General features: G+C 55.7%; 4 protein-coding genes across 8 annotated transcripts in view; 2 read left to right on the top strand and 2 right to left on the bottom strand.

Annotated features, from left to right (window-relative positions):
* PNKD (PNKD metallo-beta-lactamase domain containing) overlaps nucleotides 1–19,906 on the bottom strand; it is a 61,507-nt gene extending 41,601 nt beyond the window's left edge. The window contains 2 exon segments of the mRNA XM_019638304.1: nucleotides 18,872–19,037; nucleotides 19,797–19,906. Of these exon segments, the coding sequence (XP_019493849.1) occupies nucleotides 18,872–19,037; nucleotides 19,797–19,863 (233 nt within the window). The 5' untranslated portion in view covers nucleotides 19,864–19,906.
* Nucleotides 355–16,731, top strand: TMBIM1 (transmembrane BAX inhibitor motif containing 1). 2 transcript variants are annotated; one of them, XM_019638301.1, is made up of 12 exons: nucleotides 355–458; nucleotides 8,929–9,170; nucleotides 10,438–10,532; nucleotides 11,248–11,312; nucleotides 11,497–11,550; nucleotides 12,011–12,061; nucleotides 12,853–12,892; nucleotides 13,127–13,164; nucleotides 13,345–13,432; nucleotides 13,730–13,825; nucleotides 14,843–14,896; nucleotides 15,297–16,731. In XM_019638301.1, exons 2-12 carry the CDS (start codon nucleotides 8,969–8,971, stop codon nucleotides 15,441–15,443), a joined length of 930 nt encoding a protein of 309 aa, XP_019493846.1. In that variant the 5' UTR covers nucleotides 355–458; nucleotides 8,929–8,968; the 3' UTR covers nucleotides 15,444–16,731. The 2 variants fall into 2 exon arrangements, with proteins under 2 accessions (XP_019493846.1, XP_019493847.1); XM_019638302.1 differs by lacking the exon at nucleotides 355–458 and adding an exon at nucleotides 2,684–2,776.
* A 286-nt stretch (nucleotides 19,907–20,192) lies between the features above and the next one.
* Nucleotides 20,193–25,184, top strand: AAMP (angio associated migratory cell protein). Of its 2 annotated transcripts, none has more exons than XM_019638300.1 (11): nucleotides 20,193–20,432; nucleotides 20,869–21,024; nucleotides 21,725–21,844; nucleotides 22,344–22,483; nucleotides 22,742–22,886; nucleotides 23,197–23,280; nucleotides 23,396–23,511; nucleotides 23,675–23,778; nucleotides 23,925–24,015; nucleotides 24,195–24,349; nucleotides 24,722–25,184. In XM_019638300.1, exons 1-11 carry the CDS (start codon nucleotides 20,312–20,314, stop codon nucleotides 24,795–24,797), a joined length of 1,308 nt encoding a protein of 435 aa, XP_019493845.1. In that variant the 5' UTR covers nucleotides 20,193–20,311; the 3' UTR covers nucleotides 24,798–25,184. The 2 variants fall into 2 exon arrangements, with proteins under 2 accessions (XP_019493845.1, XP_019493844.1); XM_019638299.1 differs by having other exon boundaries at nucleotides 20,866–21,024.
* Nucleotides 25,185–25,472: 288 nt separating this feature from the next.
* Nucleotides 25,473–26,771, bottom strand: part of GPBAR1 (G protein-coupled bile acid receptor 1) — a 9,299-nt gene continuing 8,000 nt past the window's right edge. For all 3 annotated transcript variants that reach the window (XM_019638325.1, XM_019638326.1, XM_019638327.1), the window contains one exon: nucleotides 25,473–26,613. In XM_019638325.1, the coding sequence (XP_019493870.1) occupies nucleotides 25,576–26,613 (1,038 nt within the window). In that variant the 3' untranslated portion in view covers nucleotides 25,473–25,575. The remainder of the gene's footprint in view (nucleotides 26,614–26,771) is intronic.

Below are 26,771 nucleotides of genomic sequence, written 5' to 3'. Positions count from 1 at the left end.
TTAAATTGTGCTTTTGAATAATATTTAATGACAAGAAAATGTTCATGATAAAATATTAAGGAAAAGAAAAGCAATAGAACTTATCATACAATGACTCCACTTTAGAAAAACAAAATACTTAAAGGCAAATAAGCACCAAAAGCAAGCGCTTCCCGCTGGGAGTCAGGAGCGGGTGGAAAGAAGTGCTTTCCTTCCTGTACTTTTGTGTTTTCTAAGTTTCCATCAACGATCACATATGGCCTTCTAAATCCGAAAATACTAGTAATTCGTTGGGGCCTCGAGACAGACGCGCTTGGGACCTGGGCGGACCCCAGCGCCCCCTGGCGGCGCCCCGAGACCCCGCCCCATAAGGACGGCGCGTCGGGGCGGGGCGCGGAGCCTCAGCCCAGCCCAGGCCCGCGCGCGTTTCCGGACTCGCGACGCCTGGAGGCCGGGAGCTCACCTTTCGGAGCGGCCAGGCAAGCCAGGGGTCTGGGGCCGGCGGGAGTTGGGGACTGCGGGCGGGCGGGGACTAAGCTAGGGCTGAGGCGGCGCTGGGCCGGGGTCCAAAACTTTCTCGGAGTGCGCGGGGAGCCGGCCCGCTCTCCGCCCGGGAGCTGGTGCTAGAACGGGGATCCCTTGCCCACTCCGTTGGACTTTCGCTTGCCCTGTGCCGCCGGGGCGGGCGAATGTCGCCTGTTTTACCTTTGGGAGTCGAGCGGCTGGTTGTGGGCCCCGGGCGAGGGTGCCAGGGTCTGAGGGTGTCATGTGCCCCTCTTTCTGGCGCGTGTCTGTCGCAGGGCGTGTCCACAGTGCCAGTCCCAGAGCGGCCAGCTGTGCGTGGAATGAGGGCTCTCGTAGCCCTCAGCTGGTGGGAGGGGGAAGGGAGGCAGCGCGGGGCCCAGCCCCCTCCCCAGGTTGCCCCCTGCACGCCCTGGTGCCGGCCCTGGTGTAGACAGGTGAAGGGATGGTTGAGTGAGCAGGGGAACAGGGAGCCCTAGCTCGGAGGTAGGGTAGGAACAGGAGTAGCCTCCCCGCACTCCCACCGCGAAGGAAAGTAGCCACCTCTGTCACCGTGGCTCTGCCTCAGCTAGCCTGCTTCCGGCCACTGACCTCAGGCTGGGTTTTGAAAGCTGCAGGGGAAGTACCGTCTTCCTCCTGGCCTCTTTGGGTCTGGAGAATGGGGATTGGGAAAGGGGTAAACAAGTGGAGACCGGGGAAGCAGCCAGGGGACAGTGGGAGGGCAAATAAAATAGAGGAAGGTGCTGGAGGCTTAACTCCGCGATCTTGTGGGTTCTGCATCAGTGCTTATGGGAAGCGGGGGAAGCGAGTGTTGGGGAGTCTCTATCCTCTCTCGGGCGCTGTGGCCTCCAGGAGGTGGGGTTCTACCTGAGGCACCTGGACATGGGACAAGTGATGGTAGGCCTGGGAACCAGGGTCAGAGCCACATGTCATGGAAGGTCCCGCAGGTGTCCAGTTCTCTGGGGCTCTGAAATATTCATCTCACTGGTGAGCTTTGGTTTCAAAGCTGGCGCCTTTGGTCTGGCCAGTGGTGGCATGGGGAGCCAGGTGCTTCCTTGGGGCTGCTTTGTCTGGGACAAGGGGCAGCCATACTTCCTTCTCACCTGTCTGCTCTCCCAGCCTCTACAGTCATGAGGACCCAGAGACCCAGTTTGTAACTTAGAAAAAAGGTGGTGGGACCATAGAGTGTCAAGGGCCCTGACTTTCTGTCATCTTGTGCCATGATCTCAGGGCCTCACTTGTATAAATGGGCACATCAGAGAGGTAATGATGGGGTTATACCTTAAATATGGGGAGAACCTCATGTCATGAGCGAAGGTAATAGCCACCTCAGCTTAGCCTCCTCCCATGGGAATACATCCACCTCAGAGCACTTCCATCCCCCAACCTTCTTACCCTGGACCCTTCAGAAAGAGCAGGAACCCCAGAGAAGGGACATATACTTGTGTGTCTTTACAGGGCTGCCCTGGGAGGGCCAGAGAGTGGAAGCTCATACAGCTCTCTGGGAAGATGGCCTCCGCTAACAATAAAGCCCTGATGTGGGCATTCTGGTGTTTTCTTTTGGAAATGCTGCGGAGGGAATGGCCTTGACACAATCTCCCAACCCTAAGATTCTGGAATTCTAGGCCAAAACCTAGGTCTGTTTTGAAGTAGAAATGATATCTAGAAGTACTCAATGCACTGGTCAGGTAGGAAGATATAAGAATGAGTCCTTATTCTTGTGATGATTTGTACTTCCTCCTGTCACATAAAGGCGATGTCAGAAGGGTTGGGGTGAACCAGCTTCTTGGTTCAGTGCTAGCTGGAGATGTCACCCAGTCCTTGGCAGTAGGGAGATTATAATAGCTGCTGTGGGGAGGGGGGGTATACCTGAAACTAATATAATGTTATGTCTCAGTTATACTCAATTAAAAAAAAAGATTTGAGGAGTTAGGGCATGAATCATCTTTAGGGTTGGGTCTATCTTTAAAAAAAGGTGGCCTGGTTAGTATCCAACAAGATATTAATTAGGTGTGCTTTGATAAAAATGTTTCAGGCTTAAGGAAGTTTGAAGGAACACTGGGTGAAACAAAGATAAACAGGATTGCTCACTGCAGGACTTCTCAGAGGCCTAATATGCCATTGTGCCTTGTGAATTTCCGAAAGGGGTTATGGGTTATTTTTCAGACTGGTCTGTTTTCAGAGCTCATCTGTTCCCATCTCCTGGAGGCAGTGTGCTGTAGAGCAGTCTGGAAATGTCTGGCTTGACGATTCTAGCTCTCCACTCTCTGTTCTGGTAACTAACCCCTCCTCCCCTCCTCCATGTGGGCTGATTTGGGGCAAAAGGAGGCCAAGGGAGGTCATTCGCTTGGATTCCCACGACTAGTTGGTGGTCGAGTTAGAACTTGAGCCCGGCGGAGGGGAGGCGGCACCTCGTTTTTTTTTTTTTTCTAGTGCTGTCCTGGTTCTCTGCAGGCTCTGGGGTGAGTGAGGCCCTGGGAGGTGCAGGCCACAGGGTCCAGAGGGCAAGATGGGAGCAGTTTGGGAGGAGAGCGAGTTATGGGCACTCCCATACCCAGAACATGCCACATGCCTCTGCCTCTGCAGGCAGTCCTCCAGCTGTTAACATGACTTCAGTGTGGATGCCTTAGGAGGCAGGTCATTCTTCCCTGCAGCCTCCTGTTGGAGTGTGTGAGGCTGACGCTGTTAGCGTTGGCATGGGCTTGATCTTTTGGTTCAGTGGACTCACGTATGACTGAGAAAACTGAGTCCCGAGAGGTGAAGTGGCCTGACTCACACGGAGGAGTTGGGACCAGGGCCAGGATAAGAACTCGGCTCTCTGCCTCCTAACCCAGGGCCCTGGCCTAGATTGACGTTCCACAGGGAAAGGGACTGGTTATCAACAGCAGCGATCTTTTCTACCTCAGTCCGCCCTAGTGCTGGCCTCGTCACACAGGTGACTGGTGGGGGTGTCTCAGGGGCTGCTGCTCCAGGTGGGTGTAACAGCAGAGGGTGTGAACGTGAAAATCAGACATCAGATCTGGGTTTAAACCCATCTCTGCTGTTCTCCTGCTGTGGGACCTTAGATCTGTTTTGCTCTGAATTTCAGTTTTGTCATCTAGAATGGGGATAAGAATATGCATCTCCTAATCTCATAGGACCATTGTGAGGCTGCTGTGTGCCTTAGACCCTGGTATGTGGTTGTCTTCCTTCCCTGCCTGCTTTCTCTTTCCTTATCTGCACTCCCAGGCCATTCTGATGACTGACCGGACTGGGGTCTCTGAGAATACTCACACTGATGATACAGTTCCGCCCCCAGAGAAGGGTGATGTAGGAGCTGTGGGTGCCAGGGTCCTCCCTGCTCTCCAGGGTGGCTTCCCCTTCCTTGGATACTGGAGCCACCCTGTCAGTGTCTGATTGGAGAGATGCCGCCCTGGCTAGAGACTGGGGACTGGGAGGGAAGTCATGGGTTGGCAGTCTTATCTATTTCTGAGCAGGGCACAGAGCACTGGGGGAATGGGTGGTTGGTTGTGGCTCCGCCTCAGTGGTGTGTGTGCTTGCTTCTGTTTCTCTTAGTTCTCAGACAGTGGGCGGGGCTGGGAATGAAGTTCCAAACCCATGACCCAGAGGGCTTGTCGTGGGCTGGGGCAGGAACTTTCGTGGCTCTGGGGTTTCCTTGTCTGTCAAATGACCAGCTGATTTCTAAAGCCCATTCTAGCTCTGACGTTTCAATTTTTAGATCTGCTCAGTGTCATCCTATTAATCCCAGGGACCAGGTGGACAGAAGGGTAGGTTGATTCTGGGCCCCTCGGTCCGTGTATATCAGTCCTGGTGACTTGCCCAGACACTCCTGGGTGTGTCCTTTTAATCCTCTGCCCTTGTGGCTATGTGCTGGGGTAGGAGGGTGAAGTGTTTTCTTGGTGGGGAGGGGAGAGCCGGGGGAGTTGGGGAAGGTAAAGGAAGAGGGAGAGAGGTAAGGAGACTGTCATAAGAGACCTGGACACCGTGGGCCAGGGGCTGCACTCCTGCGCCTGCTGGGTGGAGTTTCCTGAGATGCACACGCTGAGCTATTCTTTCCATTCTGGCTCTGGGCATCCATTCCTGGCAGGGAGGAGGGTGTGCTGCCTGAACCAGTCAGCTGCTCCTTTCCTCCCCTCCCTCCAACACACACACCCTCTTGCTGTAACCCCAGGAACTCAAGACTTTCTGCAGATTCCAGAGACTTAACCCTTCAGGTGCCCCCAGGGGAGCCTGAGCCTGGACCTTGGCTGGCTGGGGGCGCGCTGGCCACCCTTCCAGGGGAAGGAGATGCTTCCCGGAAGCTGAAAACCTTGACAGCTCACAAGTCTTGCGTTTGAGCCCGCCCACCTCTGCTGTTGTGATGGCTGGGTCTGGAGGTCCTGCAGGAGAACGGAGAGGTTCTGGCTCCTTCCTGATGAGGGATTGAGGCCATGAGAGAGGGAAGCAAACCTAGATCTGTAATGTGGCAAGGATGGACAGAGGCTGCATGTGTTTATAGAAGGCATTGTGAAGAAGAATGTGCTAGTGATTCAAGCTTCCGCAAGTGGAGCAGCCCTGCTCCCTGTCACTGGCGTGTGTCCAGCAGAAGCTGAATGCCCACTGTGCTTTAGGAAAATTCCAGCTTCCAGTGGGGAACCTGAAAGGTCCCTTTTAGCCCCTAGAGAGTGCGAGCCACGCCAGTAGCTACCAGCCGAACCTAGATGACCTCATTCCTGGTTTCTCAGCATGAATCATCCTCTGGATCTTTCTCTTCCTCTTTCTCCTCCTCTTTCGACTACATTTTTCTCCAGCTCCCACCTTTAGTCATAGCTCTGAAAGTAAATACCGACCACTTCTCCCTTTCCCTACTACCTAGGCGGATGCCAGCCCCAAATCTCATTCCTAGCCGAGGCCTTGACGATGAAGTGGCCGTGGCTGTCATGTAGGTCAGGCAGCAGCCAGGCAGCAGGCTTAGACGCTGCCAGCGCTGGCAGCCCTGGGCCAGAGGCTCCTGCCTGTCTGGCATTGCTCAGAGGTGAGTGTGGCTGAGCTCAGCCACGCCCCCTCACTGGCCTGGACGCTCTCTCTCTCCTGTGCCCTGGCCTTTACACCAGGGATCTGGGATGTAGTCCTGGCCCCAGGCCCAGCTCTGTGACCAAGGACAGGTCACTCTGCCTCCCTGCACTGTGGCTGTCTGGTTGGTAAAGCGAGGGGTTGGCTTGCCTTAGCAGTTTCCTTTCAGCTTTTGCATTTAAGAATCTCTATTTCTGACAACCCTCTCCGAACGGTAGCACAGGGTTTGGGAACCGGGGAGGTTATGGAGAGCGCTGAAAGGTTCAGCATCCACTAGCTGTGTAAGCCTTCTCCGTTGTCATTAGAGGGTCTTAGACGGGAAGCCATGAGAAGCAATGAGACGTTGGATAGACAAGGGATCCGAATGGGGGATCTGAGCAGGGCTTTAAGAGCATGGGCTTTGGAGTCGGTCTTGGAGCTCACGTTTTGCTTGACTTCCTTCCACCCTAGCTAAGTAACCTTAAGCAAGTGACTTAATTCTTCCGAGTCACTGTTTCTTCATTTGTAAATAGGAATGACAACATTATGTACCCTGTTGGGCTATTGTGCGGATTTCATGAAAGAATAGCTAAAAATAGTCAACTCTTTATCAAGGGTCAGGCACCATTCTAAATGCTACTATGTAAATTTTCTCATTTAATTTTTACCACTCTGGAGGGCACTATTACAAAGTGAAACCCATTTTCCAGGTGGGGAAACTGAGGTATAGTGAGGTGAAGTGGTCTGTGCCAGTCTCTGGTGAGCATGGGTTGGTGGCTGAGGCCCCAGAAAACTGGACTGTTACCTTCTGTGTTCCCAGCAGGCAGTTCTACTGGTGAACCCCTCTGAAACCAGTCAGGGGGGGGTGGGGCAGTGCAGAGGGAGTCCTTGTGACTTGGTAGCCTGCTGCGCTGGACCGGAACCCTGGAGTCCCAGTGGCTCATCTAAGGCTGGCATTACTCTCCCTGATTTACCCTTCGGTCTGAGGAGAGACTTGTTTTTCTGGCTTGGCTTCGAGGAAGGAGGGAAGGAGGGGCAGCTGGCTGGCCAGACGAGAGGCAGGCCTGAGTCCCAGGATCCCAATCTGTTAGAGCTGGAAATGAGCTCAGAGGTCACCTGGTCGACTCAGCTCATTTCACGGAGGTGCACCCCACGGAGGCAGTAGGACTGGACCCTGGTGACACTGTTTGGTGACTCAGCTGGAGCTTCTGACCACAGGGCCTTTCTTGGGCCGTGTTCAGCCTGTTAACCTGTGTACCGCCCACTGGATGGTGACTGTCAGATGGGTCTCGGGTGCTGAGATGATGGTAATAATGACAGATAACCTGACTCCAGAGGTGACTTGCTCGACCCTCTTCCTGCTAACTGGCCACCGTTCTCTTGGTGGAGTGAAAAGGGGGGTCTTTGGAGAGGGTGGGTAGAGGGGTACAAGGCGCAGGAGCCTCTTGCCTCAGAGAAAGAGACCCTAGTTTTTCTTCTTCCTTTTTTAAAAAAGTCTATTAAGGAGATTCACATATTGTAATTAATTATGAATATTTCCCTACTCTTATATAAACTCGAAACGTTTTAAAAAAACTATCTGTTTCTTAAACTCACAACACTCAGTTTTTAGTTTTCTCTTGTTGTCTTTGCTCCCTATTTCCTCAGGTCACTCTACTCCACTGTGCAGGTCTTTCAACACGACCCCGCTTTTGACACCCGTTTGCTGTGTGACACCCTCCCTGTCGGACGTTTTTTTTATTTTTGACCCGACACGTTCTTGCTGTTCTGGCCCATCTGCTCTGGGAAGATGGAGAACAGCTTTCCTCAAAATAACCCATTTAGAGACCTGGCCTGTTATTCGATCCCTTCTCCCGCCTCTCCCTGCCACTTTCCTCTGTGAATTATCCCAGTTGTCATAAGAGAGAAGAGATAAGACAATCCTTTATCTGATCCCTGAACTGTGCAGTGTGTCCTAAAAAGAGAAGCGGGTTCTTCCTTCTTTCCAGCAGAGGCTCCGAGGCTGTCTGCTGACCTGGATTTGGGGGTGCTTCCTCCCTGTGAGGTCCTAAAGGTCTGCCCCTTCGGAGATGCTCTAGGGAGAGGTGGTGGCCCTGTCAAGGGGTCCAGACTCTGTCAGGGCTTGTCCCTAATAGGGGCCTTCCAGGGACCTCCTTCTTAGCTCTTCCCAAGCCCCCATCTCTGCCACCTGAGAGAGGAACACCAGGCCCAGAGGACATGTATTTGGCATAAGAGGCAGAAAGAACACAGCACGATACAGAGCACACATACCCAGGACCCTGAAGGCGTCGGGCTGGTGGTGCCATTAACCTGCTGGTTCTGTGATCCTGGGGAGTCACTTCACTGTTCTGGGCCTTGATTCCCTCATCTGAACTGAGCTTTTGAGGCCATAAAACCTGGAGGTCCCTTCCAGCTTTATCGCCCTCTTCCTTGTCCCTCCGCCCTCCCTGGCTCCGGGGCTGTCCTACTGCAGGGCAAGTGCTGACTGCCTGGACCGCGTGGCATGGACCCTCAGCACTCTCTCTTCCCTGCGAGCCACTGCCCCTGGGGGGAAGCAGGCAGGCATCACAGAGATACCAGATAACCTGGGGTTCAAAACATGTGTCTCCCTCTCCCAGGGGGCTGCTCCCTGGCAAGGCCACGAAGAGGGTAGTGGCAGCCATAGCTGTTATTTAAAGGAACCAGAAAGTCCTGTCTCAGGCCTGCCCTTCAGTGCCGCCTCCCAGCTCTGGTGGCCAGCCCCGTGTACCCACTCCCTCAGGACTCTTAGGCGTCCCCTGACTCAGCTGTCCCCTGACTCAGCTGTCCCCTGACTCAGCTGTCCCCGGTCCTCCAGCCCTCGCCCTCTGGGCCTGGTGGCTCCAGCTCCAGCCCAGCCTGCTGTCCTCCGCCCCCTCCCCCACCCTCCACTCTGGGCCTTGGCTCCTCCCAGGTGTGCCTCTCAGGCCTGCTGCTCTGGCTCGCTGCCATGGGGGCTGGACTGACCCCTCAGTGGGTCCCAGCTGGCGCTGCGACTCACCAGGAGGCTTTGCTGGGCAGTCGGGCTTCTTCCGGATGGAAGGCTTTCTTTAATGAGCACAGGGGAGTTCCCAGCCCCCCTGCTCCTCATCTTTCACCCCACTGGTGCCCCCTGACCCCTCTGGGCCCCTGCACGACATCACCCCACCTGGCCTATGGCAGGCAGCTGCACAGCGAGGAGGGCTGTGGACAGAAAGCTGGTGTGAAGGCCAGGGGCAGGGGGCGCTGTGGGGATGGGGAGGATGGCCTGTGGGCAGAGAAGGAGGTACCACGATTGAGGGAGAATATGAGGGTCCCCTAACGCGGAGGCAGCCTGGACTGGGGCTGAGGAGGCTGAGCCTGGGCACTCATCACTGAGTTTCTTATCCTCTATTTCAGGTCCCAGCAGCTGGGGTCTCCCCTCAGCCCTTGAGCGGCCATGTCCAACCCCAGCGCCCCACCTCCATATGAGGACCGCAACCCCCTGTACCCTGGCCCTCCTCCGCAGGGGGGCTATGGGCAGCCGTCTGTCCTGCCTGGCGGGTATCCTGCCTACCCTGCCTACCCACAGCCTGGCTACGGTCACCCTGCTGGCTACCCACAACCTATGCCCCCCATCCACCCGATGCCCATGAACTACGGTGAGTCCCTGAAGGGTGGCTGGTGGCGGGGTGGGAGTGGGTGCGGGTGGGTGGGTGAGGGGCTGGTGGGGGTGGGAAGAGGAACACTTGTAGCACCTGAGGCCACCTCCTTTCCCTCCTATTCGACATCCTGTTTAAGCCTTTTTTTCCATCTCTCCATTTCCCATCTCTGTTGCCTCCCTCCTTTTTCCCTCAGCACCTAGTCCCCCAGGCCACCTGCTGGCCCCTTTATTCAGAGGGAGGCTGAGTTCATAAGACACACCAGAACTTACACATCACATGAGAAAGTGGCTGAGTGACGTAATTAATTCCTTCAGAGCGGGGACCTTAAGACACCATTCCTAAACATTCCTGGCAAGTGCCGCCCACCCAGATGCTCTCTTCCTTTGGAACCTGAAGCACTTTTTTTTCCCTTTTTTTTCAAAACTCAGTGCTGACAAAGCCTCATCCTTTAAGGTAATATCTGCTCTTTTCAAACATCCAGAAGTCATTTGGATGTTTGGTAAATGCCATGGCAAGTACATGCTATGTTTGGTCAGAAATGCGATGAGATGGAAAGCAGTGAGATATTTCTCGAGTGGCTCACATGCGGACTTTGAAAGCAGCTCCCAAGGAGGCATTCTAGGAATGTTTTGAGGACCTGCAGCATCTCTGGAGTCCAGGAGCATGGCCAACACTCATCTGGCCACGCTCATCTGCTCTGGCAGAAGCTCATCGGTCACGTTTCGGGTCCTGCCTTGTCCTCTGAACCTGTACCTGACATGTCTGTTTTCTCTGAGTCCTCATGTTGGTCTTGACATCTTCTCCACCTTCCACACACGTGCTGTGTTTCTACCTTTTCCTCCTTTCCTCCCCGAGTCCTCTGCTCTGACCTCACCCCAGCTCCTCTGGCCGGTGCTCCAAGCTGTGCACCTGCCTGGCTTCCTCTCCGGACTGAGACCTCTTGCTGGCGGAGACCACGTGTTCATACCCCAGAGCCCCTAGGTGTGGGCTGGGCACCCTCACCCTCAATGAATGCATGCTGATGGAATGGCTCTAACCTGAGCCCCTTTGTGACAGGGGCAAATGGCTCCATATGGTGCCCAGGCCAGCTCTGGGTCACTCTGCAGACATCTAGAGGTCCTGGCTTGGGCAAGGAGTTCAAGTTACAACACTTGCCCTTTGGCTGAAGATACCTGAGACTCTGTTTGAGATAATGTCACAGAGGCTTTGGGATTGAGGCCACATGTTCTAGGTTCCCAGTTGGTCATATGTGATCTGTCCCCAGGCCCAGGCTATGACGGGGAGGAGAGAGCAGTGAGTGACAACTTCGGGCCTGGAGAGTGGGATGACGTGAAAGTCCGACACAGCTTCATCCGAAAGGTGAGACCTGGGCTGGGTGGCAGGTGTACCTGGGCCCCTTGGGCTATGGGAATGGGGGTATAGGGGGCACTGTTAGCCAGGGTACCCATTCCCATAGGTTACCCTGCGGTAGCAGTCCCACTGCTGCCTTCCAGGTTCTCTCGAGCTCTGTACTCTTCTGACCCCAGTTCCCTAACCTTTTGCTCCTCTTTCCATGACCTGGTTTTGGGGTAGGGGGCAGATTCAATCCCGGAAAATCTCAGCAGGCTCTGCAAAGTGTCCTGTCCTCCCCAAACTTCTTTCTCATGCTCAACTGTAAGCAACTCAAAGCCAGAAATGATCACACTTGTTTGTAGCCCACCCCTCCCTCCCCCACCTCATGTCTGCAAAGCACCCTGCTCAGAGTAGATACCTGGCAAATGTCAGCCTCAACTGCGACAAATGTGGAGGCCACACTTGGTCGTTCAGTGAGGCAGGGGAAGTAAGCAGTCAACTGAGGCTGGATGTCAGACAGGGAAGTGGGTGAGGTGTGTATAGTACCTGAGCCAGGCTCCTCGCTGGGGGCTGCCTCTCTGCCTGGCTGCAGCTGGGGATGGCTCTCGAGTGGAAACAAATGAAGAAGGACCCCCTCCTCCCCAGTAATAGACAGGGGCGGAGAGGGGTGATGGTGGTTGCCTCTTTGGGGCTTCCTGGGGAGAGGCCAGGGGTGTGGGATGGTGACCTGTCTGTGTTCCAGGTTTACACCATCATCTCCATCCAGCTGCTCATCACAGTGGCCATCATCGCTATCTTCACCTTTGTGTGAGTCTCGAGGCCTCTGCGCCCCTCTTCCCAGCTCCGGGGTCCTGGGCTCGGGGCTCTGGGGCACCTGCCAGGAGCTGGGGTGGGGGTGGGCCCTTTCCTGAGATAGACTGCAAGACGAGTTAGATCTGGGTGATTGGAGGGGACGGCTGTGACTCCTGTCTTGTCCTCCCCTGCTCCACAGGCAACCAGTCGGTGACTTTGTGAGGAGAAACCAGGCCATCTACTACGCGTCCTAGTGAGTGTCTGCGCTCGTCTCTGCTGGGTCAAGGAGGGGCGACCATTGACTGGCTTTTCTCAGGGCAGGGATCCAAAGACTTTGAGAGGGGCTCTCCAGGTTGCCACCTGTGTTGGGAAGTGTGGGTGTGTGCCACCAAGTGAGGAGTAACAGCAGCACAGAACTCCTAGGAATAGAGGTGGGGAGCTGGCGGCAACACGCGTACAGCAAAACGGTCCCCATGTTCTGTTAGCCTATCTGCTATGGTCTCCTTCACCCTTCTTCCTGGCCAAATCCTGTTACGAGGTTCTCAGAGCTCTTGGCTGAGAGGATCTTGTCCTACTAGGTAGCTTCCCCTTAGACTTCCAAACAGCTCTGTGGGCCTTGAACCTGCCAGCCTGGTGAGTGCTGCCAGGCCAGGCCAGGAGTGGCCGAGAAGCGCATTGGGCCTGTGGACTACTTCCTGTCTCTTTCTCCCCAGTGCTGTCTTCCTGGCTACCTACTTGACCCTTGCCTGCTGCGAGGGACCCAGGTGAGTCCCAGAGACAATGAGAAAGGATGACGGGGGGCAGGAATGGGGCCACGTATTTGGGAAGAAAGGGGATTCCTTAGAGCAGCTGAATGGAGACTTACAAGCAGTAATGAGGATGACAGCAGCTACTTTCAGCCAGTGTGGGATCTATTTAACTACGTTGTTATTATCCTTACAGCAACTCTGCAAGATATGTAGCATTTTAACCATTTAAAAAATAGGAAGAACCCAAGGCTCAGAGAGGCTGAGTAACTTTCTCACAGTCACACAGATAGGGTAAGAGCTGCAAACAAATCCAGGTCTTTGTGGCTCCATAGCCCAGGTCTGTCCTGTTGCCGCATAGAATACCTGAGCAGGTACCAAAGGCCAAGCCAGCCTCCCCTCCCCCAAGTCAAGGTCTAATTCTCTAGGCCAGGGGTTGGCAAACTGCGGCTTGCGAGCCACATGCAGCGCTTTGGGTACGTTTCGCCCCATCTCAAAAGTTTGCCGACTCCTGGAAGAGCCAATCCGGCCCCTCACAACAATTTAAAAATTATTCGAGAGCCATCAATATATTTTTACAAAGAAGGAAAATCTAAAGTAATATTATAAATGAAACTATGATAGTTTTATTTTCATTTTCAATTTTACTTCAGAGCACATGTACGTCCCCAAAGAGCCGCATGTGGCTTGCGGGTCGCAGTTTGCCGACCCCTGATCTAGGCACACAAGCCAAGAACTTCCTTCTGCTAAAGGAGTCTCTGATACCCAGCTGGCCCCAAGTCACTTACTCGTGGTTTCCTTCCCTCCAGACGCCGTTTCCCGTGGAACATCATCCTGCTGGCCATCTTTGTACGTCTAGAAGGGTGGAGGCGGGTGTGGAGATGGTGTGAGGGAGGCTTGGCGCAGGGCAGGGACGGGACGCCGCTGTGGGAGGTGTCTCTGGCTCTCTCCCCACTGCAGCCCGACCCTGCCTCGGTCTCCTCGGTGGCTGCCTCTTTCCTCCTGACACAGTTACCCCCGGGTGTGGCACTCCACCAGGGCCATGCGTCTTAAGTGTTTCACTCCTCTCTCTCCTTCCCTCAGACTCTTGCCATGGGCTACATGACGGGCTGCATTTCCAGGTACATTCAGGGACAAACTACCTTGATCTCGGGAAGTGTGTGTTATGGGGGAGGGGGGCATCCCTGGGCTGGCCGTCATCTGCAGGGGGGATTCTGGGCAGGGTCCTTCTGGAAGCGGTGGTTTTGAAGTCAGTCAGATGTGGCTTATGCCTGTGGCCTCTCTTAACCTCCTCCCCGCAGTTTTTATAACACCAAAGCCGTCATCATTGCGATGATCATCACTGCTGTGGTGTCCATCTCCGTCACCATCTTCTGCTTCCAGACCAAGGTGAGGGGGGTCTGGAGGACGCTTCCCTGGCCATTCCACTCCCCCTTCTTGTATAGACCTGGCCTGGGAGGGCCCAGACCCCGACACTGGGATTTCCCTTAGAGACCCTAATCCCCTTCCCTTCATAGTGACACCTACAAAACTGCTTCCTGGTTCTGCCCTTAGAATGTCCTGTCACTGCCATGTCCCCCAGGAGGCAGCTTTGGGACTCCCTGGTTAAGGGAGGCAGGGCCAGTCTGGTTGGGCTGCTAGTTGTGGCACTCCTCTGACAGGTGCCACCTTTTTCCTTCCTGTCAGGTGGACTTCACCTCATGCACAGGCCTCTTCTGTGTCCTGGGGATTGTGATGATGGTGACTGGGATTGTCAGTGCCATTGTGTTGGCCTTCAAATATGTGAGTATCCTGGGAGAGCTGTGGTCAGCGACCCCAGTGCTCAGGGAAGACTTTCTGTAAAATGAGCGGAGCAGGCCCTACATGCCTCTGGGCAGGCTCACTTCCAGAATCTCTCGACTGGCTAGCGAAGGCACCAGTGCCGAAGCCCCATCCTTGGGGTTAGTGTATAGTACCCTCTTTAGTGACAGAAGGCCCTGGGAGCGAAAGCACCTGAGGCGTTGGACAGCGTCACGGAATCCCTATGGGAAGTAGCAGGTGCAATCTGACCGCTGAGACTAGGATCTAGGAGGCAGACTGGGGGAGGAACCTGGAGCACTACGATGGGCTGGCATGGAAGGAACCTTAGGAATCACCATAGCCAACTCCTTTTATTCTAGTTAGCCGGGGGAGAGCGTGAGGCCCCTAGGCTGAGGAGCCTCATGGCAGGGAGGGGAGAACAGTGCTGGAAGTGGGAGCATGTGAACAGGACGGCTGCCTACCCCACTGACCGTGGGCTGGCCCTGTCGTTCTGTGGACAGGCACCTGGAAGCCTGTTGAGCAGGGATGCCCGGGGGTGCTCTCTGGTTCTGATGTTCACCAGGGCAGCTGGTGTTCCCTCCTAGTCCTCTTCTTCACTCTGTCCCTCCCAGGCTGGGCTGCAGAACCACTCTCCTGAAGGTTGACCATGGCTGAGGGGGGAAGGGGATGGGGCTCTTCAACCAGTACATGCCTGGGTCCGCCCCACCCAGAGCTGTAACTCAACCACCTTCTTCTTTCCAGAAGTATAGTGGACGCCTCTGTAGCTTAACGCACTTTGGAAAATTTTTTTTATGTGGCCATTGGAGGATGGCCTGTGTCTTCTCTGCCCAGTGTTACCATTCTTCAGGATCTGGAAGGCAGAGGTAGTCCTTTCATGTAGGTCGCTTCCTGGATCTACCCAGTTGGATGCCAGAATCCCAGGGGACGCTGGTCCTGAGGGCCTGCGTTGGTCCATGCTCTGCTGAGATTTCTAACACCATCCCTGTTCCCTCTCCCCAGATTTACTGGGTCCATATGGTCTATGCGGCCCTGGGGGCCATTTGCTTCACCTTGGTGAGTAAGGCCTGCTCCCTTTGGGAAGGGGAGCTGAGGGGAGGGAGGCGCTGAATGGATGGAGCATGAATTTTGGCTGCTTGCGGGGCAGGGAGTGTGGTCACAACTACCCTTCCTTCTCCCCACTGTCAAGAGGTTCTCCTGATTTTCTGGGCATTTCCGCCTTCTCTTGTTCACACCACCTGCTATAGAACACTCAGCAGACTGTGCTGTAGATAGTGTCTCTCTCCCTTTCTAGACTGTGAACTGCTTGAGGGTAGAGACCATGTGCTGTACGTTCATTAATGTGTCCCCTAAGCACACTGCATGGCACAGAGGCTCCGGGGACAGGTCTGCTGATTGCAAATGAGCTCTGGCACTGTGCCCTTGGGTCCTCACTCGGGCCTCCCCTTTCCTGCAGTTCCTGGCTTACGACACGCAGCTGGTCCTGGGGAACCGGAAGCACACCATCAGCCCGGAGGACTACATCACTGGCGCCCTGCAGATCTACACAGACATCGTCTACATCTTCACCTTTGTGCTGCAGCTGGTGGGGAGTCGCGATTAAGGAGCACCCCCAGTTCTACTCCACCCTGGGCTCTCTCATTTCCAGAGGGCTGGGCCCTATGACCTTCCCCTCAAGTAATATGCCCAGTTTCCTTTCTGTCCTGGGGTGGGTGGCCTCTCTGGCTATGGATGTGCAAGTGCCACCTGGTTAGGCTGGAGGAATTGGGGACGAACTCTTGCCCTTGGTGGGCTTGGCAGGTACTAGGCCAAAGATGTGCCTTTTACCTCCACCCACTCTGTGGCTCCAGATTCTTAACAGCTGGGGCTGGAGGGGGCAGGGATGAAAAAAGCCTGGTCTATAGCTAGAAGGGAATGAGGTAGAAGCAACTTCAAGGTGATGAGGTTTGTCCTCCCACCTCTGCCATAGACTCTGGGCTACGTAGCTGGAGCTGTTTCCTCCCTCAACCCCCAACAGAGCCGGAGAAATCTGTCCCCAGCCTCCTGGACTCATAGGCCATTATCTGTATTCCTTTGGCAAACCTTGGCGCTTCCCAGCTCAGGAAGATTGAAGAGATCTGTGCCCGTGGGTCCCCCTTGATTCAACCCCTTTTCTTTTGATGGCATGTATATACTGTTTATCTGGGTTGGGGGTGGGGGAGGAAGAAGAGAGCAAGCAAAGCCAGGTACGGGGGCCAGCACTGAGCAGCATCTTCCCTGGGCTTCCTCATGGCTGCGGTGGTGGCAGAGAGCAGGCCCGCTGAAGCCATCAGGTCCCCATTCTCCAAAGCTGCCTAGGGCCTCCCGGGTGCTTCTGAGATCTCTGGTGAGGGGGATCTCTTGCTTCCTGTGCTCAGGCTGCTCAAAGCAGAAAGTGAGGGGCAAAGGTCAGGGGATGGGGTGGTTTGGAGGATCCTAAGTGTGGCCAGAAAGTAACCAGGATGAAGAGATTGGGTTAGAAGCAGAGAAAATGCCTTGGGGTCCCCCACCTGGTCTGAGATATGGAAGCCTACTGTGGCATCCATGAAAGCTTATGTGTTCTTTCCTTCTGCTAACCTTGGGGAGGGCCCTGAGAGGAAGGAGACTTCCCCTCTCAGTTTGTTCTTAACGCTCACTGGGGAATTTTATACTCAAATCTCATTTCTCCAGCCAGCTACTGCTTTCCTTGTGACTCTTAAGTGCCTCAAGCTGGAAGGGAGAAAAGGGACAGGGGTCACTCTATCGGGTGGGGGTGAAAACCAAGTCAGCCCAAGGCTATAAGTAGGACTTCTCTACTAAGTCCTGGTCCTAAGTATATCACACAAACGGACATAACTAGAAATGTAATAAAGTTTTATGTTTAGAAGTTAAAACCCTGTTTGGCTCTGGTTTTCTTCACTCTTAAGTTGTCAGCTTGGGGAGTATCAGTCTGACTCTCTCCAAAGCATCCACGTTGCATTCATATCTTCCCCCTTTTCTAAGATAGCCAAATACACTTTGCCCCAATGCTTCCTGGTGATGGTGCGATAGGCTGGTGAAAGTTCAACCTGCATTACTGGGTCTGGCAGGGAGCACTCAGCAGCAGCACTGACCTTTTCTGCATCATTGGACCCTTTACAGAAGCTCATGAGAGCTGTGAACTCTCTTCCCCACAAAGCTGTATGTGTACACACAATTTCGCAGTTGGGGTGGGGGAGATGGACTGCAGGCTCATGTTTAAAACCCCCTGCCTTAGAAATCACTAGTCCAAAACCTCTTACAAACAAGTAAACCGAGGCCCAGAGAGGTTGAGTCATTGGGACTCAGCTATGAGTAGTGCTTTTTTTCTTCCACACCCTCAATGCCCTCTTTGATTCTTTTTATTATTTGTTCAAGGCTGAGCGACACCCCACCCTCCTGGCCAGCAACTCTGAGGGCTTGGTCCCCAGGGTCTGAGCCTAGGCTTGTTGCTTAAATCTCTGTGGTTTCCTCAACTTAAGCCAGGTACACTGAATGCTTCAGTGAGAGGCAGCACACAGGAGTAACCAACCCCGCCCTCTGCCCCTCCCGTCCCAAGGGACTCACAAACCCAGCCCTGGTTCCTTTCCACTCAAACACTCAATAACTTTATTTGCCTTTAGCTGGTTTCTCAGGAAGGAGGGGACCGCAAGGGCGGGATGAGGGCTGGCAGCAGCCTGGGCTTCATGCGCCCTCTGGTGGACCTCAGAGGCAAGGACAAGAATTGCAGCCAAACCCAAAGGACTTTCACGGTCTGGAGGCCAGTCAATAACAGTCTAGGGGAGGGCTGCAGTGCTCCTCAGGTCTGTACCCCGGACCCAGCTTCAGGAGACCGGGCATGATGGGAGGAGGCCCTGAACCTCTGGCTCTCATACTCGCCCATGTTGGATGCCCGCATGTTCTGCCGAGCCTTCATCTGCTTCAAACGGTTCTTGTCCACTTCACGCTTGGTGAGGAGGAAGAGAAGGATACCACAGGGGAAGCCGATGGCCCTAGGGGTGGGGAGATGTGCACGGGGTTTGGGGAGGGGCCACGCCTGAGCCAGAAGAGCTGCGGGGACTCTCATTCCAGCTTCATTGAGCTCAGGAACAGTGCAATACCTCTTGTGTTTATCAGCCTTCGCGCTGGCTGCTGGAGGGCCCCATGAAATTCAGATCCTGCCGCTGCCCTGCTTAAAACTCCGTAACAGCTCTCCATCACTTCCTGGACAAGTCCAAACTCCTAGGCATGGCACAAAAGGCCCAGTGTGGCTGGGTCTCTGCCCACCTCTTCATTCCTTTCACCTGGAGCCTGACTGACACCTTTCAACACGAGCCCTGCAATTCTGCTGCACAGCCTGTGCATGATTCTCCAGACAGCCCATCCTGTCCGTCTCCAAGTCTTGGCAAAGTTCCCTCCGCCTAAACTGCCCGGATCCCTCTCCCAGACTCCCCTTCTTAATCTGAGTAGCCGCTACTTAGGAGGCACCTTGGCGAGGGGGAAGGGCATGGAGTCACAAGACCTGGTAAGAATCCCAGCTCTGAGCCTCAGTTCTCTCATCTGTGAAATGGGGATGTAATATTTATCAGAAAAACTAAAACAGTACACTGTAAAGTCCTGGCACACTTAAGGTGCTGAGAAAAAAAAGGTTAATTTCCCCCTCCTTTCCCTTTAATATTGATCAATAACATGTATTAAAGTCAGAGTCGGATCCAAATAATGATATACTGAACACCTTTTAGGTGAGACCTCCATTGGGTCTCACACCAAGCTCCCAGGAGAGGATGAGGCCAGGGACCCAAATTCAAAATCAAATCAGCTCAGCTTACTCCACACAAAACCCACCGTCTCTCCAATTGCACATACTTTCCCACCTCCCCTGCCCCATTCCTCTGAGATTCCAGTCCTTGCACCCAGCAATTCTATCCCCACAACCTTGGATTCAGCTCACCACCTGAAACTTAGAGAAGTTTCTGGGTCCCGCCCTCCCCTGGTACCACTCCCCATCAGTGGGCAAAGGGTGACTTTAAAACTCACCAGGCTAGTCCCACAGCTTTCATGGGGTTCTTGCTCCTCTTTCTGGGAATGTATTCCAGTTCAGGAGATAGGGGCTCAGGCTCTTCCTTGCACTCTGGGGAGCTGTGGCTTTGCAGTGCCCGAGTTCTGTTCTGAGCTTTGTTCGCTGTGGCTCCAGAGAGAATCCCTGTGGATGGAGATAATGAAGGTCAGTAAGACAATGAGAAGAAAGCCTGGGGAGGAGTGGTTGAGATCTGAGGAAGGGAAGTGACTGCAGTTTGGCGTAACAAGTGCCAGGGAGAATTCAAAGGGAAATGTTTGGAAAATCGCCATTGAGGTGACACTTCTGGAAGCCACTTCCACGTCACTGTGGGCTCATTACCCTGGTGCCAGGAGAGCACGCCTCGCTGTTCTTCATCTCCTCGGAAGACAGGATGGGAAGGGCTGCAGTGGGACTCACATGAGACGTATGAAGGAAATGCGAGAAAATGTTTTCAAACGCAGAATGCTAGCAGGGGAAGGGAGCTTAAAGGTGGTCTACTCCATCCCCTCGTTTTATAGAAAAAGAAACTGAAGCCCGGAAAGACGAACTGCTTCGCCCAAGGTCAAACTGCTAGTTATCCGGGGCTAGAACCCAAGCCTCCAAAAGCTCAGGGCTCTTGCCTCTGCACTGCGGTGAGTGTGAAGCACCTGGAGCGCGGGAGTCTAAAAGGCTTTCTTGGGGCTCCCGCTCGCAGCAAAACCCCAGAGGTGTCGTGTAACCCGAAGGCAGAGGGATGGTCTGGGTGACCTCTAGAGACCATCTTTTAGTCCCCAGATTCTTTAAGATCTTGTAGAGAGGTGAGAGCAGGAATCGACAGCCCTAACCTTCTGCTATCGCCGGGCGGGATGTGAGAAAAAAGGGATCCCCTGCAGTGCTGCCCTCCCCCGGGGCCCCTCTCCTTACCCCTGAGGACGCGGGCATTCCTAGCCCCCCGGCCCTTCAGCGCCGTAGCAGCTACCACCGCCGCCATGTTCAGATCCCACCCCCCTTCACCGCGTTCCCCGTCGGGAATTGTAGTTTGCGTAAAGGGCCTCCCCCGCTCCTTCCGTCCCGCCTACAGATCAGAAACTACATCTTCCAGAAGCCCGCGGAGCGGACCGGGGAGAACTACTCTTCCCAGAAGATCCGGAGGTGCGCACGCTCGCTTGTTTCCCTCCTGTCGGGGGCGGAGTCAGGTCGGGCGGAGCTTGGGTTCTTCCCGCCACGCCTCGTCCCTGGCTCCCAACTCTGCCCTATGATTGGCGGTTGACCTAGCCAACCCTTTTTCCTACTGGCCGAGCGGCCGTCGCTCTTCCTGGCGGGGAGTCGCCTACGCCTACTTCCTTCCCGGGAGGAGGGGCTCGAGTTCCGCGTCGTCGCGCAGAGCTGACTCTGGGAGGCGTTTGGGCCCAGAGAAGTGGATCGGCCGCTTGCGCCGCATGGAGTCCGAATCGGAAAGCGGCGCCGCCGCTGACACCCCCCCACTGGAGACCCTAAGCTTCCATGGTGATGAAGAGATTATCGAGGTGGTAGAACTGGATCCCGGTCCGCCGGACCCGGGTGAGCATTGCTGATCCTCAGGCCATGGGACAGGAGTCGTTCACCCCTGGCCTCTGACCCCTGCTTCTCCCCCACCCCTGCACACCCCACCGGTCATTCCTACCGACCTCCTTCGCCCTTCCCCCTCCCCCTCCCGCACACTTAGTTCTCAGGCCTGGCGGGGGTGGGGGTTCCCCTGACGCCTCCTTTGGCCCTTCCCCTCACACACCCCCTTCCCATCATCCCCTCGGTCCTCTCTTAACACACAGCCTCTGGCCAAGCCCAGGTTCTCAGACCCCTCCTGTGCTCGGCCCTGCATGCCCCCGCTTCATCATATTTGCCTGACCTCACCTACCCTCATGTCACATGACCCACCCCAGCCCAAGCCCTCCCAACACTTGTCTCCATCTCTCTTACGCCTGCTGAGCCCCATCTTTTAACCCTCTCCCTAAAGCAGATGATCTAGCCCAAGAGATGGAAGATGTCGACTTTGAGGAAGAGGAAGAAGAGGAAGAGGGCAACGAGGAAGGCTGGGTTCTGGAGCCCCAAGAAGGGGTGGTCGGCAGCATGGAGGGTCCAGATGATAGTGAGGTCACTTTTGCGTTGCACTCAGGTAGGTCTCTGAGGAGATCCATTCTAGGCTCAGGCCCCGCGGGCGTTTGAGCATCGCACGTCCGCTGTGCACAGAGCATTAGGAGGGACTCAGAGATGGGAAAATGCTGGCCTTGCCCTGGAGGAGCTCACAGGTAGCGGCCAGTATGATGGAGTGGAGGAGAGCTTGGCTCCTGGAGTCAGTTGAGAAACCTGTGTTCAAAGCCTATCACTGCAACTTACCAATTTATGATTTTTATTAACTTCTCTGGATCTTAGTTTTCTTTTAAAACATTACCTTGGTGTGAATGAGATGTTACAGCACCTTTTTGAGATTTGATATAATCCTCAAATGGATTAGTAAGGAACCAGTAACATGATGCTCTCCTCTGCTTGTACCCAGCTTGGCATCCCATGCTGAGAGGTGTAACCCTGCACATGCACCCTTCTCTTGTCCACGACATTAGTGTGGGGTGGTGAAGGGGGCAGCACTGCAAGGGGGATCTGCCTCGGAGAAGGATTTGGAGCTTGGCAAGCTTGGGGAGGGACTTCTCCAACAACCTGATGCTTGAAACTTAGAAGAACTTGGATGCACCCTTCTTTCCCAGGAGGAAAGACTTTGGGTGCTTTAGGTGGAAGGGGTGGGCTTCCTGCAGGTCCCAAAGGACTGAACCCTAGGTGGGAGCCCCATCTCCTTATTCATGGAATATCTCTTGGGACAGCATCTGTGTTTTGTGTGAGCCTGGACCCCAAGACCAACACCTTGGCAGTGACAGGGGGTGAAGATGACAAAGCCTTTGTGTGGAGGCTCAGTGATGGAGAGCTGCTCTTTGAGTGTGCAGGTGAGGGGGCCCAGGTGAGGTCGTGTGCCTTTGGAGGTCTTAGGGGACTAGCCTGCAGCGGTTTTATATTCAACAGCCGTTTATTGATCCCCATTTTGCCAGCTCTGTCCTGGGCCTGAGGACCCCCCAAAAGAATAACATAGTCTATGATGGACATAGGGGAGTGAGGCACTAATTGGGCACGGGAGTCTGGGAAAGGCCTGAGAGGAGGCAACACAGGCTGGCATAGAGGTATTTGGGAAGAGAGGAAGATGTGGGTGTTCCAGGCAGAGGTGTGGAGTGGACAAAAGGGGAAGACATAGGCTGGGGCTATGTGCGGTTGAGTTGGGGGGCAGCACTGTCTCCCCTGGGAAGACCTAGGTGTGTTAGTTCCTGCAGCAGCAGTTTAGTCACCTGTTCAGCTAGGGCCTTTTCCCCCAGCTGGTCCTTTCAGAGCCCAGATACCTGGGTCATGTATTAGGTGCCCTAATGTATTTTTTCTTCTTGCTTTTCCTCGAAGGCCATAAGGACTCTGTGACTTGTGCTGGTTTCAGCCATGATTCTACCCTAGTGGCCACAGGGGACATGAGTGGCCTCTTGAAAGTATGGCAGGTAGACACCAAGGAGGAGGTCTGGTCCTTTGAAGCAGGAGATCTGGAGGTGAGATCTTCAGAGTGGGATGCCATTCTGGAGGGGCCTTGGGCCGGGTGTGAGAGCTTGGCGGTCTAATCCCACCTTTATCAGACCAAGCCAGCTCTGAGCCAGTGCGCTCTCAAGGCACAGCGCCAATATCTGTGCCTGTTACCTAGAACGTCCCCACTGATTCAAAGGCAAGGAAAGCTTGGTGGGGCTCATGAGGCAGGCTCCTCGGTGGGATGGGGTGGCGGGCCTCCCTGCTGACCCTTCCTCTCTGCCCAGTGGATGGAGTGGCACCCTCGGGCACCTGTACTGCTGGCGGGTACCGCTGATGGCAACACCTGGATGTGGAAGGTCCCGAATGGTGATTGCAAGACCTTCCAGGGCCCCAACTGCCCGGCCACTTGTGGCCGAGTCCTCCCTGATGGTGAGAGCAGCTCCCCGTGCGCATCCCTGAGCGTCCTTTCCTGAGCGCAGAGAGGCTGCACGCAGGGTTTTGTGCCTCTTAGCACCTGGGCCACCGCCGGCAATGTCTGAGCCTGCTCTCAGGAGCACTGACCTCCTAGGTCCCAGAGCAGATGGCTCCCCCTTTCCCACCCTCAGCTGGTCTCTTCCGCTGGTCCTTGGGGCAGTGTCCCCTCACTTTCTGTCTCCCTCCCTGGCCCTCTCCATTCCCTTGCCGGGTATGTCTGAGTGTGCTGTCTGTCCTCACTTCGTCACTGCGCCTGGCCCTTTAGGGAAGAGAGCTGTGGTCGGCTATGAAGATGGCACCATCAGGATTTGGGACCTGAAGCAGGGAAACCCTATCCATGTACTAAAAGGTAACAAAGGTGGGGGAAGCGTTACCCTGGGCCTTTGAGAGGAAGGGGCTGAGATCTGGGGCAGCGTTCAGAGGGGACAAGGTGAAGTCTGACTTATCCCCCTACTCTACCCTAGGGACTGAGGGTCACCAGGGCCCTCTGACCTGTGTTGCCACCAACCAGGATGGCAGCCTGGTCCTAACTGGCTCCGTGGATTGCCAGGCCAAGCTGGTCAGTGCCACTACTGGCAAGGTGAGTGAGGCCTGGAGCTTAGCTGTGGAGCCCGCTGCTTTCTGCCTCCTCCTCTTCCCTTCCTGTCGTATTCTTCACTCGACCTCCCTGCCCCCCTGCCTTCTTTCTGTGTTAGAGGACCGAGTTTCCAGGCCCTTCTCTGATCCTTTCCTCTGGCTCGTAGGTGGTGGGTGTGTTCAGGCCTGAGACTGTGGCCTCCCAGCCCAGCCTGGGAGAAGGGGAGGAGAGCGAGTCTAACTCAGTGGAGTCCTTGGGCTTCTGCAGCGTGTGAGTGGGAGCCTCAGCCTGGAGATAAGAGGGCCTGGGGGTGAAGGGAGTTTGGGGAGGGGCCTGGGCTTGGGGGACCAGGAGGGAGTGGAGGGCATGGAAGCCCAGGTCCCTGTGTGATCTTCCTGGTGCTCTTTTCTACCCAGGATGCCTCTGGCAGCTGTCGGCTACCTGGATGGGACTTTGGCCATCTATGACCTGTCTACACAGACCCTCAGGCACCAGTGTCAGCACCAGGTACAGGCAGCCTCAAGCCACAGCCACGGCCATGGCCGTGGGGAAGCCCAGACCTCTGGGAGCATCTGCCCTGTTCCTTCTCCACGGCCCATCCTCCCCTCCCTTCCTCCGTGAGTTGGGCGATGCCTCAGCTCTCCCGCCCCTGACCTCCATCCTGCCTCTGTTGCATCCTGGTGCAGTCTGGCATTGTGCAGCTGCTGTGGGAGGCTGGCACCGCCGTGGTTTACACTTGCAGCCTGGATGGCATCGTGCGCCTCTGGGACGCTCGGACTGGCCGCCTGCTGACTGACTACAGGGGCCACACAGCCGAGATCTTGGACTTTGCCCTCAGCAAGTAAGTGAATCGGGCAAGGGCTGGGGTCTGTGTTTGGAGGGTGGGAATAGCACGTAGCGGGACACAGGGCCCTGGGTTATGGGTGGGGATTCCTGAGGGAGGCTGCGACCCAAGTCGCAGCCTGTGAGGCAGGAGTGCTGGGCAGCCTGAGGGAGTGTGGCTTCCGGCTGACGATGACCTACCCTCTCATCCCCCTGCTGGTGGCTGGCTTCTAGTGCGTTTACTTGACGTCGGTGTGTCATGTGTCAGCCTAGTGCCAGGCGCTAGGGGTCTAGAATTGATGTGCTGGAGGCCACCCGGGGGCCCTGGGTGGTGGGCTTGGCGCGGGCCCCACGTCCCCCATTTCCTTTGACCTGTGCTTCCTGTCCATAGAGATGCCTCCCTGGTGGTGACCACATCAGGAGACCACAAAGCGAAAGTATTTTGTGTCCAGAGACCTGACCGCTAGTAGCTGCAGCCTCTGCTTTGTGTCTGGTGTTGAAGGGATGAAGGGAGACCCCTCACTAGCAGAGGCAGGAGGGGGAGGGTACAAAAGGAGGGGAGGGGCCTCGGGCTACTTTCCAACCCCTTTACACTGACTTGTCCCCTCTGTCCCTTTCTTCTCTGGAGACCCCCCTCCCCCCTCCCCCTCCCCCAGACCCGGCTGATCCCTCAGGGGGAGGCTCACCTCTCTCTTTCACTTTCCTTTGCTGGTGTGAGTCATGGGGTGCGAATTTGTATGTGGGGAGTAGGTCTGAGGTGCCCGTTCTTTCCCTTCCCAAGTCTCTGGGGGTGGAAAGGAGGAAGAGAGATTAGTTACAGATTTTAAAAATGTAAATAAAATATACTTCCCAGAGACAGTGTCTGTGTGGATTTTGTGGTTGCTGGACCTGAGGAAGAAGCAGTGAGGGGCATGTCAGGGTGAACCCCCCCCCCCCCCAGATCTGCTGGATTCCAGCACTCAGCTCACCTCTCACCTGCAATGACTGGCCTGTCCACACTTGGAATCTCCCTTGATGCCCATCTGGCTTTAGGTTGTTTCCACAGCTGTTCACCTGCCTCTCCCTTTCTGCGATATGGAACGAGATTACCAATAAACTGGGCCAAAAGAGCTTTATTCGGCTGGGGCCGGGGGGGCGCGGGGGGGTGTGTGTGTCTTTGATCCAGAGGTGTGGGGACAAGTGGAGATGGGCTTGTTGGCCAAGATGGTTGGACGCTTCTGGTAGGAGTGAGCAGAGGTCTTTCCCCTAGTTCAAGTCCAGGTCCACGCTGCTTTGGCTGCTGGTGCAGTAGGCAGTGCTGGGGCCAGGACTGCCCCCGGAGGCTCTTAGCCGCAGCATCTGTAGCCACCGTCGGGCAGCCACCCTCCAGGGAGCTGTGTAGCGCTGATCACCCAGCCCCATGGCCACAGGCACGGCTGCCGCACTGGCACTGCCCAATGAGATGAGGGACAACAGAGTTCCAGGCCCCAGTGGTGGGCGCTGCTCATAGGCCAGGACCGAGAGGAACAGGGTGGCCACGTAGGGCCCCCAGCACAGCCCAAAGAGCAGCGTGGCTCCGGCCTGTGCCCTTGCCTGCCTCCAGGTCAGGGTCCGGGCCAGGGCCGAGGGTGCCCCGCGGCACACTGCGCGCTCCAGCCGGCGGATGTCCTGCAGCTGGCGGTGGGCGGTGGCCAGCACGCGGGCGCAGAGAAGAGCCGCAGCGCCCACGGCAGGCAGCAGCAGCCCGTAGACTTCGAGGTAGAGGTAGGGGGCTGGAAAGACAGCCTGGGAACTGCAGTTGGCACCAGGGGCCCAGTGGTTCCACCCCAGGGCGGGCAGGCTGGCAAAGAGCAGGGGGCCAGCCCAGGTGAGGAGCAGGGCCAGCCGAGTGCTCCCACGGGTCCGGAGAGGCCGCAGCACGGCCATGTAGCGCTCCACGTGCACCAGCAACAGGTTGGCGAGCAGGGAGAGGAAGGAGAAGTTGGGAGCCAAGTAGAGAAAGAGACAGGACCAGTAGCCTCGGTGGCTCTGGCTCCAGAGTCCTGGCAGCGCAGGCAGGGCCAGCCCTGTGAGCAGCCCCGCCAGCAGCAGGCTCAGGAAGAAGCAGCCAGCAGGCGGGCTGCGCAGGCGGCGGTCCCCGGCGATGCCCAGGGCCAGGAGCAGGTTGGCCGTGACGATGAGGCTTGCCAGGACCAGGGAGAGCCCTAAGGCCCCCACGGGAACGGCACCGGGCACCTCCCTGGTGCTGTTGGGTGTCATCTTGGGTCTGGGGACAGGGGAGGCCTGAAGCAACGGCCGGCATGCCTGGATGGAAGACGGGGTGACCAGTTAGGATGGGGCTGCAGGTCACTGTCGTCTTGGTGGGGGCTGCACATTAATCTAGAGCAGCAGTTCTCAACCTGTGGGTCGCGACCGCTTTGGGGGGTCGAACAACACTTTCACAGGGGTCGCCTAAGACCATC

Source organism: Hipposideros armiger, unplaced genomic scaffold (genome assembly GCF_001890085.2).
Source record: "Hipposideros armiger isolate ML-2016 unplaced genomic scaffold, ASM189008v1 scaffold_38, whole genome shotgun sequence".
Classification (NCBI taxonomy): Eukaryota; Metazoa; Chordata; class Mammalia; order Chiroptera; family Hipposideridae; genus Hipposideros; species Hipposideros armiger.
This window is presented reverse-complemented; position numbering and strand designations above follow the sequence as displayed.